General features: G+C 48.7%; 1 protein-coding gene across 4 annotated transcripts in view; it reads left to right on the top strand.

The window, feature by feature from the left end:
• Positions 1 to 14,036, top strand: part of LOC102688582 (dynein axonemal heavy chain 3-like) — a 238,715-nt gene that overhangs the window by 221,365 nt on the left and 3,314 nt on the right. For 3 of the 4 annotated variants that reach the window (XM_069192669.1, XM_069192670.1, XM_069192672.1), the window contains 19 exons: positions 88 to 259; positions 1,122 to 1,325; positions 1,770 to 1,900; positions 2,102 to 2,294; positions 2,706 to 2,884; positions 3,313 to 3,571; positions 4,007 to 4,132; positions 4,520 to 4,697; positions 5,087 to 5,163; positions 6,282 to 6,575; positions 7,473 to 7,610; positions 8,050 to 8,310; positions 9,152 to 9,244; positions 9,923 to 10,021; positions 10,384 to 10,566; positions 11,089 to 11,181; positions 11,957 to 12,268; positions 12,695 to 12,805; positions 13,413 to 13,476. In XM_069192669.1, the coding sequence (XP_069048770.1) occupies positions 88 to 259; positions 1,122 to 1,325; positions 1,770 to 1,900; positions 2,102 to 2,294; positions 2,706 to 2,884; positions 3,313 to 3,571; positions 4,007 to 4,132; positions 4,520 to 4,697; positions 5,087 to 5,163; positions 6,282 to 6,575; positions 7,473 to 7,610; positions 8,050 to 8,310; positions 9,152 to 9,244; positions 9,923 to 10,021; positions 10,384 to 10,566; positions 11,089 to 11,181; positions 11,957 to 12,268; positions 12,695 to 12,805; positions 13,413 to 13,476 (3,167 nt within the window). Of the gene's footprint in view, positions 1 to 87; positions 260 to 1,121; positions 1,326 to 1,769; positions 1,901 to 2,101; positions 2,295 to 2,705; positions 2,885 to 3,312; positions 3,572 to 4,006; positions 4,133 to 4,519; positions 4,698 to 5,086; positions 5,164 to 6,281; positions 6,576 to 7,472; positions 7,611 to 8,049; positions 8,311 to 9,151; positions 9,245 to 9,922; positions 10,022 to 10,383; positions 10,567 to 11,088; positions 11,182 to 11,956; positions 12,269 to 12,694; positions 12,806 to 13,412; positions 13,477 to 14,036 lie in introns of those variants that run through there. The other variant, XM_069192671.1, reaches the window with a different exon arrangement.

The raw sequence follows: 14,036 nt of genomic DNA, 5'->3' as shown, positions 1-14,036 counted from the left end.
CTCAGCATTTTCTTACTTTCTGCCCACACCATGGTGCCTGAGCCCCAGCCCCAGCTCTGTCTCACCCTGACCACCCCTCCCCCCCAGGTTCTCGGTGGATAACGCCCTGATCGTGCGTCACGCTGAGCGCTGGCCCCTGCTGCTGGACCCTGAGGGCCAGGCTGGGCTGTGGATCAAGACCATGGAGAGAGACAGCCAGCTTCAGGTCTGTCGGGCTGGGGAGAGGGGCTACCTCCGCACCCTAGGCAACTGCATACAGGTCAGTACAGCTACAGGCCAGTGTGGGTACCAGCTGGGCTTTACCATATTAAAGCTCATTCTCTGTTTCTGACTGTCTCTGACCGCAGCCCCCAGCTATCATCTGACTTTGTGTCTACCTGCTCTTGTTATTCAACTGCCTACATTCTGTAAGTGCTTATCTGTACCTGCAGTATTGAAATACTGCACCCTGAAATTATTTACGCTACAGTACATTTTTTGGAACACACATCCCTTTGTCTATTTAAACTAATAATTCCAGTTATGTGATTAAGAAGTGGATTTTCCAACTACTTGCGCTGGTATAATTGAGAAGGTCCAGTACTTTCTTACCCCTGATTTCTATGAATGCACATTTATCTACAGTGCTTCTGATTGCACCTGTATATTACTGTATGTATTTCTGAAATTCATTTCGAGGATCTTATACTCAGTATCTGAGTATATGTCATTACTGCCTCCCTTAGCTGTCCATATGTCCACTGTTTCACAGATATACAGTATGCACGTGTTTCAGGGTTGGATAAGTGCCTGAGAGCCCCCTTTGATACTCATTCTCTTTCTGATCCCACTCTCTTCATTGAAATCAGTTTCACAATTTTTTTGTTAGTTCTGAATCAGTCGCTTAGTGAAACGTAGAACCTACAAGACGTCTTTGAGAATATTGCTATATCGAGTATCTATCTGGGCAGAAAATGGCTGCTGAAATTAAACGAAATAACCTTGCGTGTCATCTTGTCATCAGCCACAAGGGAAATTCATGCGCTTCGACATCATAATGACTGCAGGATGCTTGAGCGAGTTTTAACCCACACTTCCTCCTCCCCCACACTGTGGTCTTCTACCCCTCACCTCTGCCTCAGTTTGGGACTCCTGTCCTGTTGGAGGGGTTGGGAGAGGAGCTGGACCCTGTACTGGACCCCCTCATGCTGAAGCAGACATTCCAGCAGGCAGGGGTAGATTACCTAATCCTTGGGGAGACCACCTTGCCCTACAGCCCCCACTTCAGACTCTACCTCACCACCCACCTGCCCAACCCACACTACCTGCCTGAGACCGCCGCCAAGGTAAGACACAACCCCACCTCTGCACCTGGTCCACCTACACCCACACCTCTCGCCTCCAGATGTCAACTGCTTACCTCTAGCTCCTAGATTTCAAACATCACCCCCTGGATCTGATCATTCAACCATTAACCCCTGCATCCTACAATTCAACCGCTTACCTATAGCTCTAAGATTTCAATCATCAATCCCTGGATCCAAGATTTCATCCATTACCCCTGGATCCAGTAATTCAACCCTTTGCTCTTTCTGTGGTCTATGACATAATTAGACCAAAGTGTTTGCTTAACTAGTCCAAATTACAAAGTTGGCGTGCTGTCGTCTGAGGCGTGCCCTAGGTTCTGAGAGTGTAGTTTTCTTCATAAACCATATACATAATTATAGCCTGACACTGCTGTCTGTAGTTGAAGCTCCACCCTGTCCACAGTGTGACCTTTCCCCTTTCAGGTGACCCTGGTGAACTTCATGGTGACCCCACGGGGCCTGCAAGAGCAGCTCCTGGGTATCTTGGCCGCCAAGGAGCGACCGGAGCTGGAGGAGACGCGGACACGTCTGTACCAGGAGGGCGCGACTCTCAGGTCAGTCGTAGCACGAGGAGTCAGATTTCAGCCAGCCACAGTGCAAAGCACAAATACACAAGGGAGGAAGACAGTGTGGTCTCTCTGTCTTTCCCTTTATCGCTCGGTCTGTATTTCTTTCAGAGCAGTGTGAAGCTACGGCCTTTTCTTTGCTCCCAGACTGAGTAAAGACTGAGTACTGAGTTTCTTGTCCTCCCTCAGGAAGCAGCTGCAGGAGATAGAGGAGGAGGTGTTGCGAGTGCTCTCAGGGTGCCAGGGCAGCATCCTGGAGGACGAGAGTGCTCTCTCCGTCCTGGCCTCCAGTCGCTCTCTCGCTCGTGAAATTCTGGAGCGCCAGACAGTCACGGCAGCAACCGAGAAAGAAATCGAGGCCACACGGGATGAGTATCGGCCGGTGAGGAACACCAGACCCCCTCATTGCCCCCGCGCTAGCCTTGGTGTTAAGATCTACATACGCTAGGAAATATTTCAAGTAGGTAGAGTAGCTGCAACAGCAGGCGTAGGCTAATAAGGAACAAGTAAAAGGTTTATTCCATACTGAAAAGAGAAGAAAGGAAACACAATGTTTTGGCTGTGGAGCCTTCTTCGGGTGTGTGGAAATAATGCTGCTTACATTACTGAGGAAATATTACCGCTTACACTCAATAAGCAAGTAACCTAATAATAATGCAGCAGCAATTAAACAAAATAAGCCTTCTCCAAACTCAGTGATTCCTTGGTTACATGCCTTCCTGTGTCTCATGCTGTGTGCTTGTGGGCCTGCACATCCTGACCAGCCCCTCTGCCCTCTGCCCTCTGTGTGCAGGTGTCCAGCCAGTGCAGTCTGCTGTTCTTCGTGCTGTGGGACCTGGCCCGGGTGGAGCCCGCGTACCAATTCTCTCTGCGCTGGTTTCTCAGGCTCTACAGTGCCTCCATCTGTCAGAGTCAGAGGGCCACAGCCCTGCAGGAGAGGATAGAGCACCTCAACGCACACTTCACCTCCAGGTCAGAGCACACACTATGTCAAAACAATCACACGGCCAAAGCACTAGTTTACCCCCAGCACTGTGCAGTGAGAACAGATTTTCAATTACAGTGGAGACCTGTCTATACGGCAGGGCTAATGTTTACAATATTACTATACTGTTTACTAGAGCACTTTAAGTACCTTGCTTAAGGGTGCAATAGCAGTGACCCACCCAGGATTTGAACCCACAACCCTCTGATGCTGGGCCCTAAGCACTGCTCCAATTATCTACCTCAAACTCATGCTCCCCACACCAAATCGAACCCATGAGATGGGTTTACTCACCATTTTGCTAATGTGGTCTCAGCAGTACCATCCTAAATTGTGGTGAGCTCCAGATCACCTTTGGTGGTGAGCTCCTCTCTCTGCTTTCCCTTCCATCATACCCCTGTGTCTCTCCCTGCAGTGTGTACGAGAGGGTGTGTCGCTCGCTGTTCGAGAGGCACAAGCTGCTCTTCTCCTTCCTGCTGTGTGTGGGTCTGCTGCGCGGCCAGGGGAAAGTCGGCCAAGCCGAGTGGGGCTTTTTGCTAACCGGGGGCATGACCCTACAGGCCCCGCCCTCAAACCCTGCCCCCGACTGGCTTCAAGAGCCATCCTGGAGAGAGCTGGTGTGCCTGTCTTCCCTGCCTGCCTTCTCTGGACTCCAGGAACACTTTACTGCCAATGTAAGTAACACTATCTGTTTCAGATTTCAGACACAGGAGTAAATGTTCAAACTGGGATGAAGCAATCAGTGGAGTACTGCAGGGATCGGTACTTGGACCACTGCTGTTCCTAATCTTTATACTGTAAATGATCTAGATTCTAGTTAAGTAAATTAGGTTAGTAACTAGTTAGTTAAAGTTAGTAATCTAGTTAGGTTTGCAGGTGGTACCAAGCACTGTAGAGACAGAAAATGACATTCAAAAGGACACAGATAAAATTGGAGGCTGAGCAAACACATGGCAGATGACATTTAATGTAGACAAGCTACATACGAGTAGGAAGATCATAAACTCTGCATATGAAATGGGAATCGCTGAATTCAAAGAAGCACCATGACGTGAACTTGAGGTTGAATGTGAGAGGAAGAGGAACCAGCCCTGAGTTCTGTGTTTCAGACGGAGGAGTGGAGGAGGCTGTACGATGCCACCCAGCCCAACCTGCAGCCTCTGCCCACGCCGTGGCAGGATGCCCTCTCCCCCTTCCAGAGACTGCTGGTGCTACGCTGTCTGCGGCCCGACAAGGTACAGCAGGGGCTTGTTTTTGTTGAGTGTTAGAAGTGGTTAGATTTTAAAGAAGACTCTCACTTGCTGCGAAGCTGGGGGGGTGGGGCTGGTGACAGCAATTTGTGATTTAGGTCCTCCATCTTAACTGTGCTAAACTGGACATTACCTCCTTTTATGCTTCCCGGAGAGGCCTCTTTTCATCCGGTGGTTCTACCAGCGTAATATCCAATCAAGAAATCCATTGGAATGTTTCCTATTGCCCTTAAGTTTTGGATTTGGATTCCTGACCATTCTCCATTCCTCTCCTGCCTATCTCCCTCCTTCTCATTCTGTTCCCCCTCTCTTTCTTTCCTTCTCTCACTGCTCTTGTCTTTCTGGGTCTCCGTCCCCCTGTCCCTCTCGCAGCTTATACCCGCTATCCTGCAGTTCATTTCTGACCACTTGGGACCGGCCTACGTTGAGCCACCGACCTTTGACCTCCAGCGCAGTTTTGCGGACTCCTCCAACTGTACCCCACTGGTGTTTCTCCTGTCCCCCGGCTCCGATCCCATGGCCGTGCTGCACAGATTTTCACAAGAGCACGGTACGCCCCCCCTCACCACCCATACTCACCTCTTGCCCACTATGACCCAGTATGCTCTTCTGCCTCCCCCCCAACCCTACTCCTCCACCTCGTTCCTGCCCCCTGGTATATCCCCTTATTTCTGCCGTCTCCCTCTCTAAATTCACATTCAGTTGTGTTGGAGAGAAACCTGTTGTCCAAGTCACAGAAAATACAAAAAACACCACGCTGAGGACAGCAGAAACAAATGTTTTTATATTTCTCTCTGCCCAGTTGTAACCCTAACCTCTCCTGTCTTACTAGCTTATACCCCTCTTCTCCTTTGATCTCCCTCACTCCCTCCCTGCCACCCCATAACTCCTGATGCCTGTACCCCTTCGCGTCACTGTCGCCGCCTGTGTGTGCCGCAGGGCCAGAGGGAGCGGTGCTGTGCAGTGTGTCTCTTGGCCAGGGCCAGGAGCACATCGCGCGGAGGCTGATGGAGAAGGTCAGTGGCCAACGTCACTCCGCACTCAATTCAAACAGCTCAATTCCAACAGCTTTATTGGCAGGACCGATGGATTACAGTGTTGCCAAAGCACATGCAATTGACACAACATCTACAGACATTTAGAATACAGACGCATCATAAGACATACAGTAGACATACTGCACAACATACTGTAACGCGTGCGGCCACCATTGCAGGTTGTTCAAGCCGGCTTACCAGAGCGGTGACGTCACCGGCCTTCCCTGTGAATAGCAGGGACCACAGCCGCCGGGCAGACGGGAGATCTCCCTTTAGCTCAACGGGCTGGGTCCCTGTTGAGTGATGGCGGAGGCCTAGGTTCGAGTCCCCAGCGGTGGGGGGCTGACCTGAGGCGGTAGCAGCGAGGGCGCATACCCACGTGAACCCAAGAGTGCTACAATACGACACTCTCTCTCAATCCCAGCTCCTCTGTGTTGTTATCTTATTATTACTCCTTCATTCCTGCTCTATTTGCAGGTTCAAACTGATTCAAACTCAAAGCATGGTTTGCGTTACGTTCGTGCCAGTAAGTACCAGGAGAGGAGTTTAGGATCCTGTGCAGAGAAGAAAACCAAGTCCGAAATCCATAGTCCAAAGAGATACAACCAAAATTGAGAAAAACCACAGTCCAAAAAAAACGGGAAAAACAAGCCAGAAACGAAATCCCAGTCATAGACCAGAAGCCAGTAAAATCTGAAAAGTCCAAAAGCCAGTTAAATAAAGATCCAAAGCGGCCAAAAACTAAGTCCTAATTGTTGTAATCACAAAACTAAGTGTTGTCGAGGGGAAAATACGTTCAGAAGCCAGGAATCCACAATCCAAGCTGAAAGCACTGAGTACAAAGAGGGAAATTCCAAAATACTGAGCAGCTTGTAATCTGCAATAGCTTCCTAAAACTGGGAAGTGCCGAGGGTGTGGCGATGACCCGGGTGAGTAGTCGGGTGTTCCGGAAAGGTCTACCCCTTCTTAAAGGGACAGTGCAGGATGCCGGGGATGTAACAGTTTGGTGTTTTCCTCTTTACTTGAAGACGGCTCTGTTGATTTCTTTGGTCCCATCTCGGTCTCACCCCGCCTCTGCCCCCTCCTCCTCTCCCCAGGCTGCAGAGGAGGGGAGCTGGGTGGTGTTACAGAACTGCCACCTGGCCGGAGCCTGGCTGGGCGAGCTGGGGGAGCTGTGCCAGGGGCTGCTCTCCGACCCGACGCGACCTCAGCCCTCGTTCCGCCTCTGGCTGACCACCTACCCCTGCCCCGCTCTCCCGCCTGCCCTGCTGCGGGACAGTGTGAAGATCACCAGCCAGCCCCCCCGGGGTCTGCGAGCCCGCATGCAGCGCTGCTACGCCGCCCACCCCATCTCGGACCCCGAGTTCTACAGCAGCTGCAGCACACAGAGGGTGGGGCCCAGTGACACACGCGCTCACAACCTCCGAGCCCACCAGCAGCAGGACAGGGGTCTCTCGAGCTCTTTCGTGCTCTGCCTGACCCAGTGCTGCCAGACATAAAACAACGAGCAGACAGTTGCTCTTCCAGTACATTTCCAGATATTTAGAGCAATTATAGGGGCAGCACAGTGGGGCAGTAGTTAGTCCTGCAGTGCTGGGGTTCTGGGTTCAGTTCCTGGGGTGGTACCTGCATGGAGTTTGTATGTTCTCCCTGTGTTCACATGGGTCTCCTATGTGTGCTGCTTTTTCTAGCTCATTAAAAACAGAAAAGAGGGGAGGCAGTGAAAGATGGTCAGGGGTAGAGAGTGAGAACAGAAAAGTGAAGATTTTTGTACACAACAGTTGTTTTTAAAATTATAGCCAGGGCTTTAAATGGCAGAGGTATTGAGGCACAGTGGTTAGCCTTTCTGCCTCGCAGGGCTGGGGGCCTGAGTTTAATTCCTGGGCACAATCTATGTGTAGTTTGTATGTTTTACCCATGTATGTGTAGGTTTCCTCCCGTGGTCCAAAGACATACTGGTAGGTTAATTAGCCCTGGTGTGAGTGTGTGTTTGTGTGTGCCCTGCGATGGACTGGCGTCCAGTCCAGGGTGTACCCCTCTTTGTGCCTGTTGCTTGCCGGGATGGGCTCTGGGTCCGCTGTGACCCTCTGTTGGATAAAGTGGTTAGAAAATGAAGAGAAGGATAGACCAATAGCATACTGCATTGCGGCAGGCTCACTCCCTGACCAGGTCTGCTGTGAGTGTGGTGGAGGATGTGGGGAGGATCCAGGGGTGTTTGGGAGGGGAGGTTTGGGGTTCTGCGCCCTCTTGTTTGCCAGTTTTTCCTGCAAGCATCTCTCTCTCTGCAGGAGTGGGGCCGGCTGCTGTTCGCACTGTGCTTTTTCCACGGTGTGGTTCAGGAGCGCTGTCAGTACGGTTCTCTGGGCTGGAGCGCACCATATGAGTTCAACGACTCCGACCTCCACATCAGTGCCAGGCAGCTGCAGGTAGGAGGGCAAGTTGGGGAGGACCCTGGGTTTCTAAGAAAGGGCATCTGGGGGTTCTGTACCCACTTGTCCTACTGCATTCCCACAGCATCGCCTGCCAGGAAACTAGAGGGTACACAGGTCCTAGATCCTGAAACAAACAGACTATACTTACAGAACTGGAAGAGGCTACCTATGAAAAAGGCCTTTATGTTGATACATATTCATTTTCTGTATACGGCGGGGAAGGGCACACAAAACATTAGGATAAACAAGAGAATTAGAATTACAAATTTGGAACTTGAATCGAAGGATGGGATGTGAAGATTGTCTAACATGCGACAAAGGCCTCAATTTGAGTATTCTGTACAATTGTGGTCACCCGTTATAGTAAAGATAGTGCTGCTCTGAGGTCAGTGTGTTAGTAAAATAAAACCAGTCGAGTCTTTCCATCCTTCAGATGCTGCTGAGTGAGACTGGCAGGGTGCCGTGGGAAGCTCTGATCTACTTGACAGGAGAGTGTAACTATGGGGGCCGCATCATCGATGACTTCGACCGCCGGCTGCTGCTCTGCCTGCTAAACACCTGCTACTGCCCCCTGCTGCTCAGTGACCACAATTACAGCTTTTCTCCCAGTGGTGTGTACCGCCTGCCACCAGAGGGCGGCATTCAAGAGGTCCTGGAGTATATTAAGGGCCTGCCACTGAGTGAACACCCTGAGGTCAGACTCGAGAACATCTTCATTGTCCACTTGCAGTCACGCTTGGTATAGAATTGTAAACTAGTTATTATAATTTTAAATAAGTAAAAGTGACAATGTTCTACATCAGAGCTTTTTTATTAAATTAAAGATTTACATGTCAGTTTCCATCCCATCTCATGTCTATTTTACTATGATATTTTGTTCTGGGAAGAGATTCTGATTTCTAAAATTCAGTGGAATTTGAATCTGGACAGATTGCAATGTCAGGATGCAGCCTGCAAAGCACGAGTGCAATCAACTATTCCATCTCTGGAGCTGAACAAAACACACAGAGCCCTGCAAAATGTCCTTCCAACAACGTCCTGATCTGTTGAATTGCAAAGGATGAAAAGTTTTTAAGTTGAAAATTGTTCATCCCAGGTTCAAATTGGACACTTGTGTGAATGAAACAAGATAAATGTCAGAAAAAAATGCCAAAACGATTAAATTCTAAAACATGTGCTTTGCATACGTATTCATGCTCTTAAGTCAATACCTGATGGAAGCATCTTTGGGTGAAACTGCAGCTTATAGCCTCTTTTTTGTCTCTTACAGTTTTGCATACCACGATAGTGCAGTTTTCGCCCCTTTCTTTTCTGAAAACCCTCATAGAATTTGTAGATTAACTTCTTTTTACCTTCCAGGATAAACCTCTGCTCGCCTCTTTTGACTCCATAGCCATCTCATCGAGAATGACTGTAACTGACATTGGTGGCGTGAGTGAGCGATAGTGTTTGAAATGCCTCGCTGTGGTACTAAGGGTGTAAGTGATGGATGGCAGAGTCCGCTGAGGCCTCATTCCAGTCTTGTGTGTTTCCAGGTGTTTGGTCTGCATGAGAATGCCAGCATCGCCAAGGAAACTAAAGAGACCAGCCAGCTGTTTGAGAGCATCCTGGGCACGCTGCCCAGGGAGGTGAGAGTACAAGAGGACTCTTTATTATTGATTCCCCCCTCTTTATTTCAACAGATTTACACACACGCTGGTAAAACAAAAGGCGTTCAGGGTAATAACTTGCCTTGCTCCCGGTGTTACTGGAATGAGCTCAAACACTAACACACACACACACACACAACCACCACTAACACTGGTGGACCTCTTTTTTTACTAAATAAACCACGAGTTACTCCCATGTGAGAGTGCACACTTTTCTGACAATTATTGCAACGATTGTCTTGCATGCAGTTCAATAACTGCATTTAACAGGTGTTTGAGGCCCTATATGGCGGCCTCTAGTGGCAGGTTTGTAGTTATTGCAGTGTCTCCCAGGTTTCTAGTTTCCTCCCACAGTGCAAAGACATGCTGGTGCTGTCCCATAGAGGGTGTACCCTGCCTTTCGCCTGTTGCTTGCCAAGATAGAAATTGGCTCCTTCGCGAGCCTGAATTGGAAGAAGCAGTTGGAAAATGGAGGAATGATTTGTTGCATACTGTATATTGCATCAGTGCTGTGTGGATCTAGAGTCCAGTGTGTTTCTGTGTGCAGGGTGTGTGCTGTGTGTGTGCTATCGTCCACAGGTCAGTGCTGTGTGTCGTGTGTTGTGCAAGGTGTTTCTGTGTGCAGGGTCTGTGCTGTGAGTGTGCTACCGTCCGCAGGTGAGTGCTGTGGGCAGGTCTTCTTGTGAGCTGGTGGCGGAGCTGGCTGCTGACATCTTGTCCCGTATACCTCCCGCCTTCAACACTGATGACATCGTGGTGAGAGGCTTCTTCCCTCTGTCATTAATGCTGTGGTACACTACCACTGATCAAACAAAATATTGAGTATATTATTACCACTTCTATTAGAGGTAGGAACCTGCAGTATTTCAAGCTTAAATGCAATGATCTAACAGTCCAAATCTTTGTGTTGCCAGTCCAGTCAGGGCAAAGAAAAAGCAAAAAAGTCTACAGTTACTGGGCAGGGCTACAGCAAATTGCAACTAATTATTTGAGAGACTGGCTTAATCTCAGTAGCTTCTCATTAAAACAATGTGAGACTGAAGAGAAATCTTCAGTCTGATTCTCTAACTCTCCAACTGTCCCATTCTCGGTCCCTCCCCCCGTCTTCCTGTGTCCAGCGGCGCCTCCCCCCTCGGCACGCCGAGTCGATGAACGCGGTGCTGACGCAGGAGCTGGGGCGCTTCAACCAGCTGACGGGCACAGTGCGGGACAGTCTGACACAGCTGGGCCACGCACTGAGGGGACAGACGCTCATCACCCCTGAGCTGGAGGACACCTCCAACAGCCTGCTGCTGGGCAAGGTGCCCTGCCCTCCACTGCCCCCGACCCCTGACCCCCAACCCTCGACCCTCGACCCCCTGACCCCCTGACCCCTGACATTCTGTACTGGGCTGGGCATTCCCACAGCATTCTGGTGTTGTTTTGGGGATCACTATTATGTATCCAGGCTCATGTGAGGAGACTACAGTATCCCAATCCTAAACCTAAGACTTCTGCTTCCGGCCCTAACCCTAAAACTGTCTCGGTATAAATCAATTCTGGTTGTTCTGCCCATAGCTCCAGTGACTCCAAAACATTCCTGCTGGGGCAGAGGCCACTGTTGCCCATGTTTTTTTAGCACTCTTCTTTAAGCACTTGAATTTCACATGAACATTTCTAGATTTTTTTCATGTTTTTGTTTGTTTTCCCTGTTGAATTTTCTCCCTCTCTCCCATCTCCCATCCTTCCTCCTCTCCTGTTCCCTCTGAGTACGGAGCGTGGGAAGAGCACTAGCGCTGATGTGATGATGAGTGGTGACTCCCTCTTCCTCCCTCTGTGTCCAGGTGCCAGCCCTGTGGTCTGCCCGCTCATACCCATCTCTCAAGCCCCTGGGCAGCTACATCGCTGACCTGCTGCAGCGGCTCCAGTTCTTCCAGGTACGACCTGACCCTAGTGGCATGGGAAAAACAGAGTGAGGACAGATGGCTTGCATTGCTCGGGACACTCGTGGCTTCTGGGCTTTCTTTTCGTCAAGCTTTGATTACATCATTGCAACCCTAGGAACGTATTAGACTGCTTTATTAGAGCTTCCAGAAAGTTACTGGCTTCCACTTAGCTATGAAATCTTCAGAAGAACACAAGCTTCTACAACATTCTGGAGAGATGTGTTCCATGCTCTCACAATCATTTAGGTAGAGAAATATGTCCTGTTCTCATTTTTAAATGCACATCCCCATAGCCCTCCCCTGGTTCATGTTTCAGTGATGATTCTGAAGAAATTCATTGGGTTGTCATTGCCCTTCTATGATAATAAAAAACTGTGCAGTGTGTTATGATTCCAGTCAAGTGTGTTAACAGCACAGCTATGTGCTGTGCCCTGTGATTCCAGTCAGGTGTGTTAACAATATAGTTGTGTGCAGTGTGTTGTGATTCCAGTCAGGTGTGTTAACAGTACAGTTATGTGCAGGCCCTGTGATTACAGCCAGGTGTGTTAACAGTACATTTGTGTGCAGTGCCCTGCGATTTCAGTCAGGTGTGTTAACAATACAGTTGTGTGAAGTGTGTTTTGATTCCAGTCAGATGTGTAAACAGTACTGTTGTCTGCAGTGCCCAGTGATTATAGTCAGGTGTGTTAACAATAAAGTTATGTGCAGTGCCCTGTGATGACAGTAAAGTTATGTGCAGTGTCCTGTGTGTGTTTTTGTTTTCCAGAGCTGGGTGGACAGAGGTCTTCCCTCGGAGTTCTGGATCTCTGGGTTCTATTTTCCTCAGGCTTTCCTGACAGGGGCTCTACAGAACCATGCACGCCACCACCACCTGCCGGTAGACCAGCTGAGCTTCAGCGTGGCAGTGACATGTCGAGAGAGAGAGTCAGTGGCAAGCACAGAGACAGACACTGAGAGCCAGGGAGATACTGTCCCGAATAAAGAAAGTGAAGGAGACAGTGACCCCAACAGGTGCCCAAGGATTCAGGAAGAAACTGTGACTGATCCTGAGAGTGATTCCACCAACCTCTCTGATCAGGTAGGAATGAATACTCACATACTGTTTCGCAGAGCTACAACTTGTTCACATGAACAGCTCATGTTATGACAGAACTGATAGCACTAAAGTATTTCGCTTTGTTTTTTCCTCATAAATTTTACTCTCTTTTCTAGATGATAGCCTTCATTTAATCGTTACTGATAACTTTGAGAATTTGTTGCAGAAATTTGAGGCTTGTTTTGAAAATCTAAAGTGGGTTATGTTCTCTTGCACATGAATATGATCCATTACTATGTTGACCTCCAACTAACTCCATACTGCCTTCTTAATTCCATAATTTTCTCATAGGATACAAAAATATCTATGAATAAAAGGTTCTCTTTGTGTATACATATATACTCCCAATAGATCTGTATGTACTGTCACAATCTCTTTCCATATACTGTATATATTTCTCTTTCCCAGAACTATGGTGTACATATCTATGGGCTGTACATGGAGGGAGCTCGCTGGGATCGGGAGAGGGGAGCAATAGGAGAGTCCCTACCAAAAATCCTGTACGATTGCCTGCCTGTTGTATCCTTTCAGAGAAAGGCTGGACACCAGACCTGGCTAGTGGTAACTATGTGTTAATGAAATGTAGAGAACAGTGGGAGAGGTCCTGAGCTGAGATACTGTATATACATACCTACAGTATAATTCGTGGAGTGTTATCAGCCTGGAGTTTCCATATTCTTGCAGTATTCACATGGGTTGTCTTCAGGTGTTCTGCCTTCCTCCCATGGTCAAAAGACATGCTGGTAGGTTAATTACCTTCTGGGAAAACTGGTCTTGTTGTGAACTCTTGTGTATTTGTCTGCCCTGTCATGGACTGGTGTTCCATCCAGGGTGTACCCTGCCTTGCAACTGTTGCTTGCTGGGATAGGCTCCAGAATTGGATAAAGAAAATGCAGGGATGGATAGATCTGTAACTTTATGACCAGAGCTGCCACCACAGTTCTTCTGTGGCCTGACTGTGTCAAGAAGCCTACCTTGCAAGAAGTCACACCACAGAGCCAAACCGGGAACTGACCTTTTCCTTGTTTCTCAGTTTGAACTGTATCAAAGCAGTAGGGCAAGGCAAATGCACAAATATTAAATAAACGGCACCTATTCTGCTGTCTTCTTTAACCCCGTGCTTCAGATATGGCTGCGGCCCCGTGAAAGGTCCAGCCTGACCGAAACTGACCAGGTGTACATCTGCCCAGGTACAGCGTGCAGCCTTCACTCTCCCACTCCACACTGCCACTGAGTCTCCCTTAGCCCTGCCCACACACCCACTGAAATCTTCCCCATTCCCTAAGTCAGGAATCACCAACTCTTGTACATTCTGAACCACTTTCTGAAGACATGGAACAATTCAGACTCATTCTAATGTAGGTGACATGTCAATTTATATATTTTAATTGGAGACCAAATTCGGAGTACCTTTGAGCCCTAAAGGGCCAGAGTTTTCCTGATTGCACAGAATTCTTGCTTAATTCATCAGTAGCTTGGAGTTGTTGCCAATCTATAAAAACAGGTGATATGTAAGATGAAGGCTTACAGCCTCAGGGACAAGTGCTGGAGACCAGTGCTCTACCCAGAAAAAGTGATGTGAGATAGTATTACACACACTCAAGGGCTTCAGCAGGACATAAATTCTCCTGCTATTTCTTCTCCCTCTTTTCTGTTACTGCTCTCTCTCCTCTTTCTCCCTTCCTCTTCTTCTTTTAGGACATAAACTGTGTGTCTTCTTTTCCCTTGCTCCTCTTTTTGTCTTGTACTG

The sequence above is a fragment of the Lepisosteus oculatus genome, chromosome 7 (genome assembly GCF_040954835.1).
Source record: "Lepisosteus oculatus isolate fLepOcu1 chromosome 7, fLepOcu1.hap2, whole genome shotgun sequence".
Lineage (NCBI taxonomy): Eukaryota > Metazoa > Chordata > Actinopteri > Semionotiformes > Lepisosteidae > Lepisosteus > Lepisosteus oculatus.
This window is presented reverse-complemented; position numbering and strand designations above follow the sequence as displayed.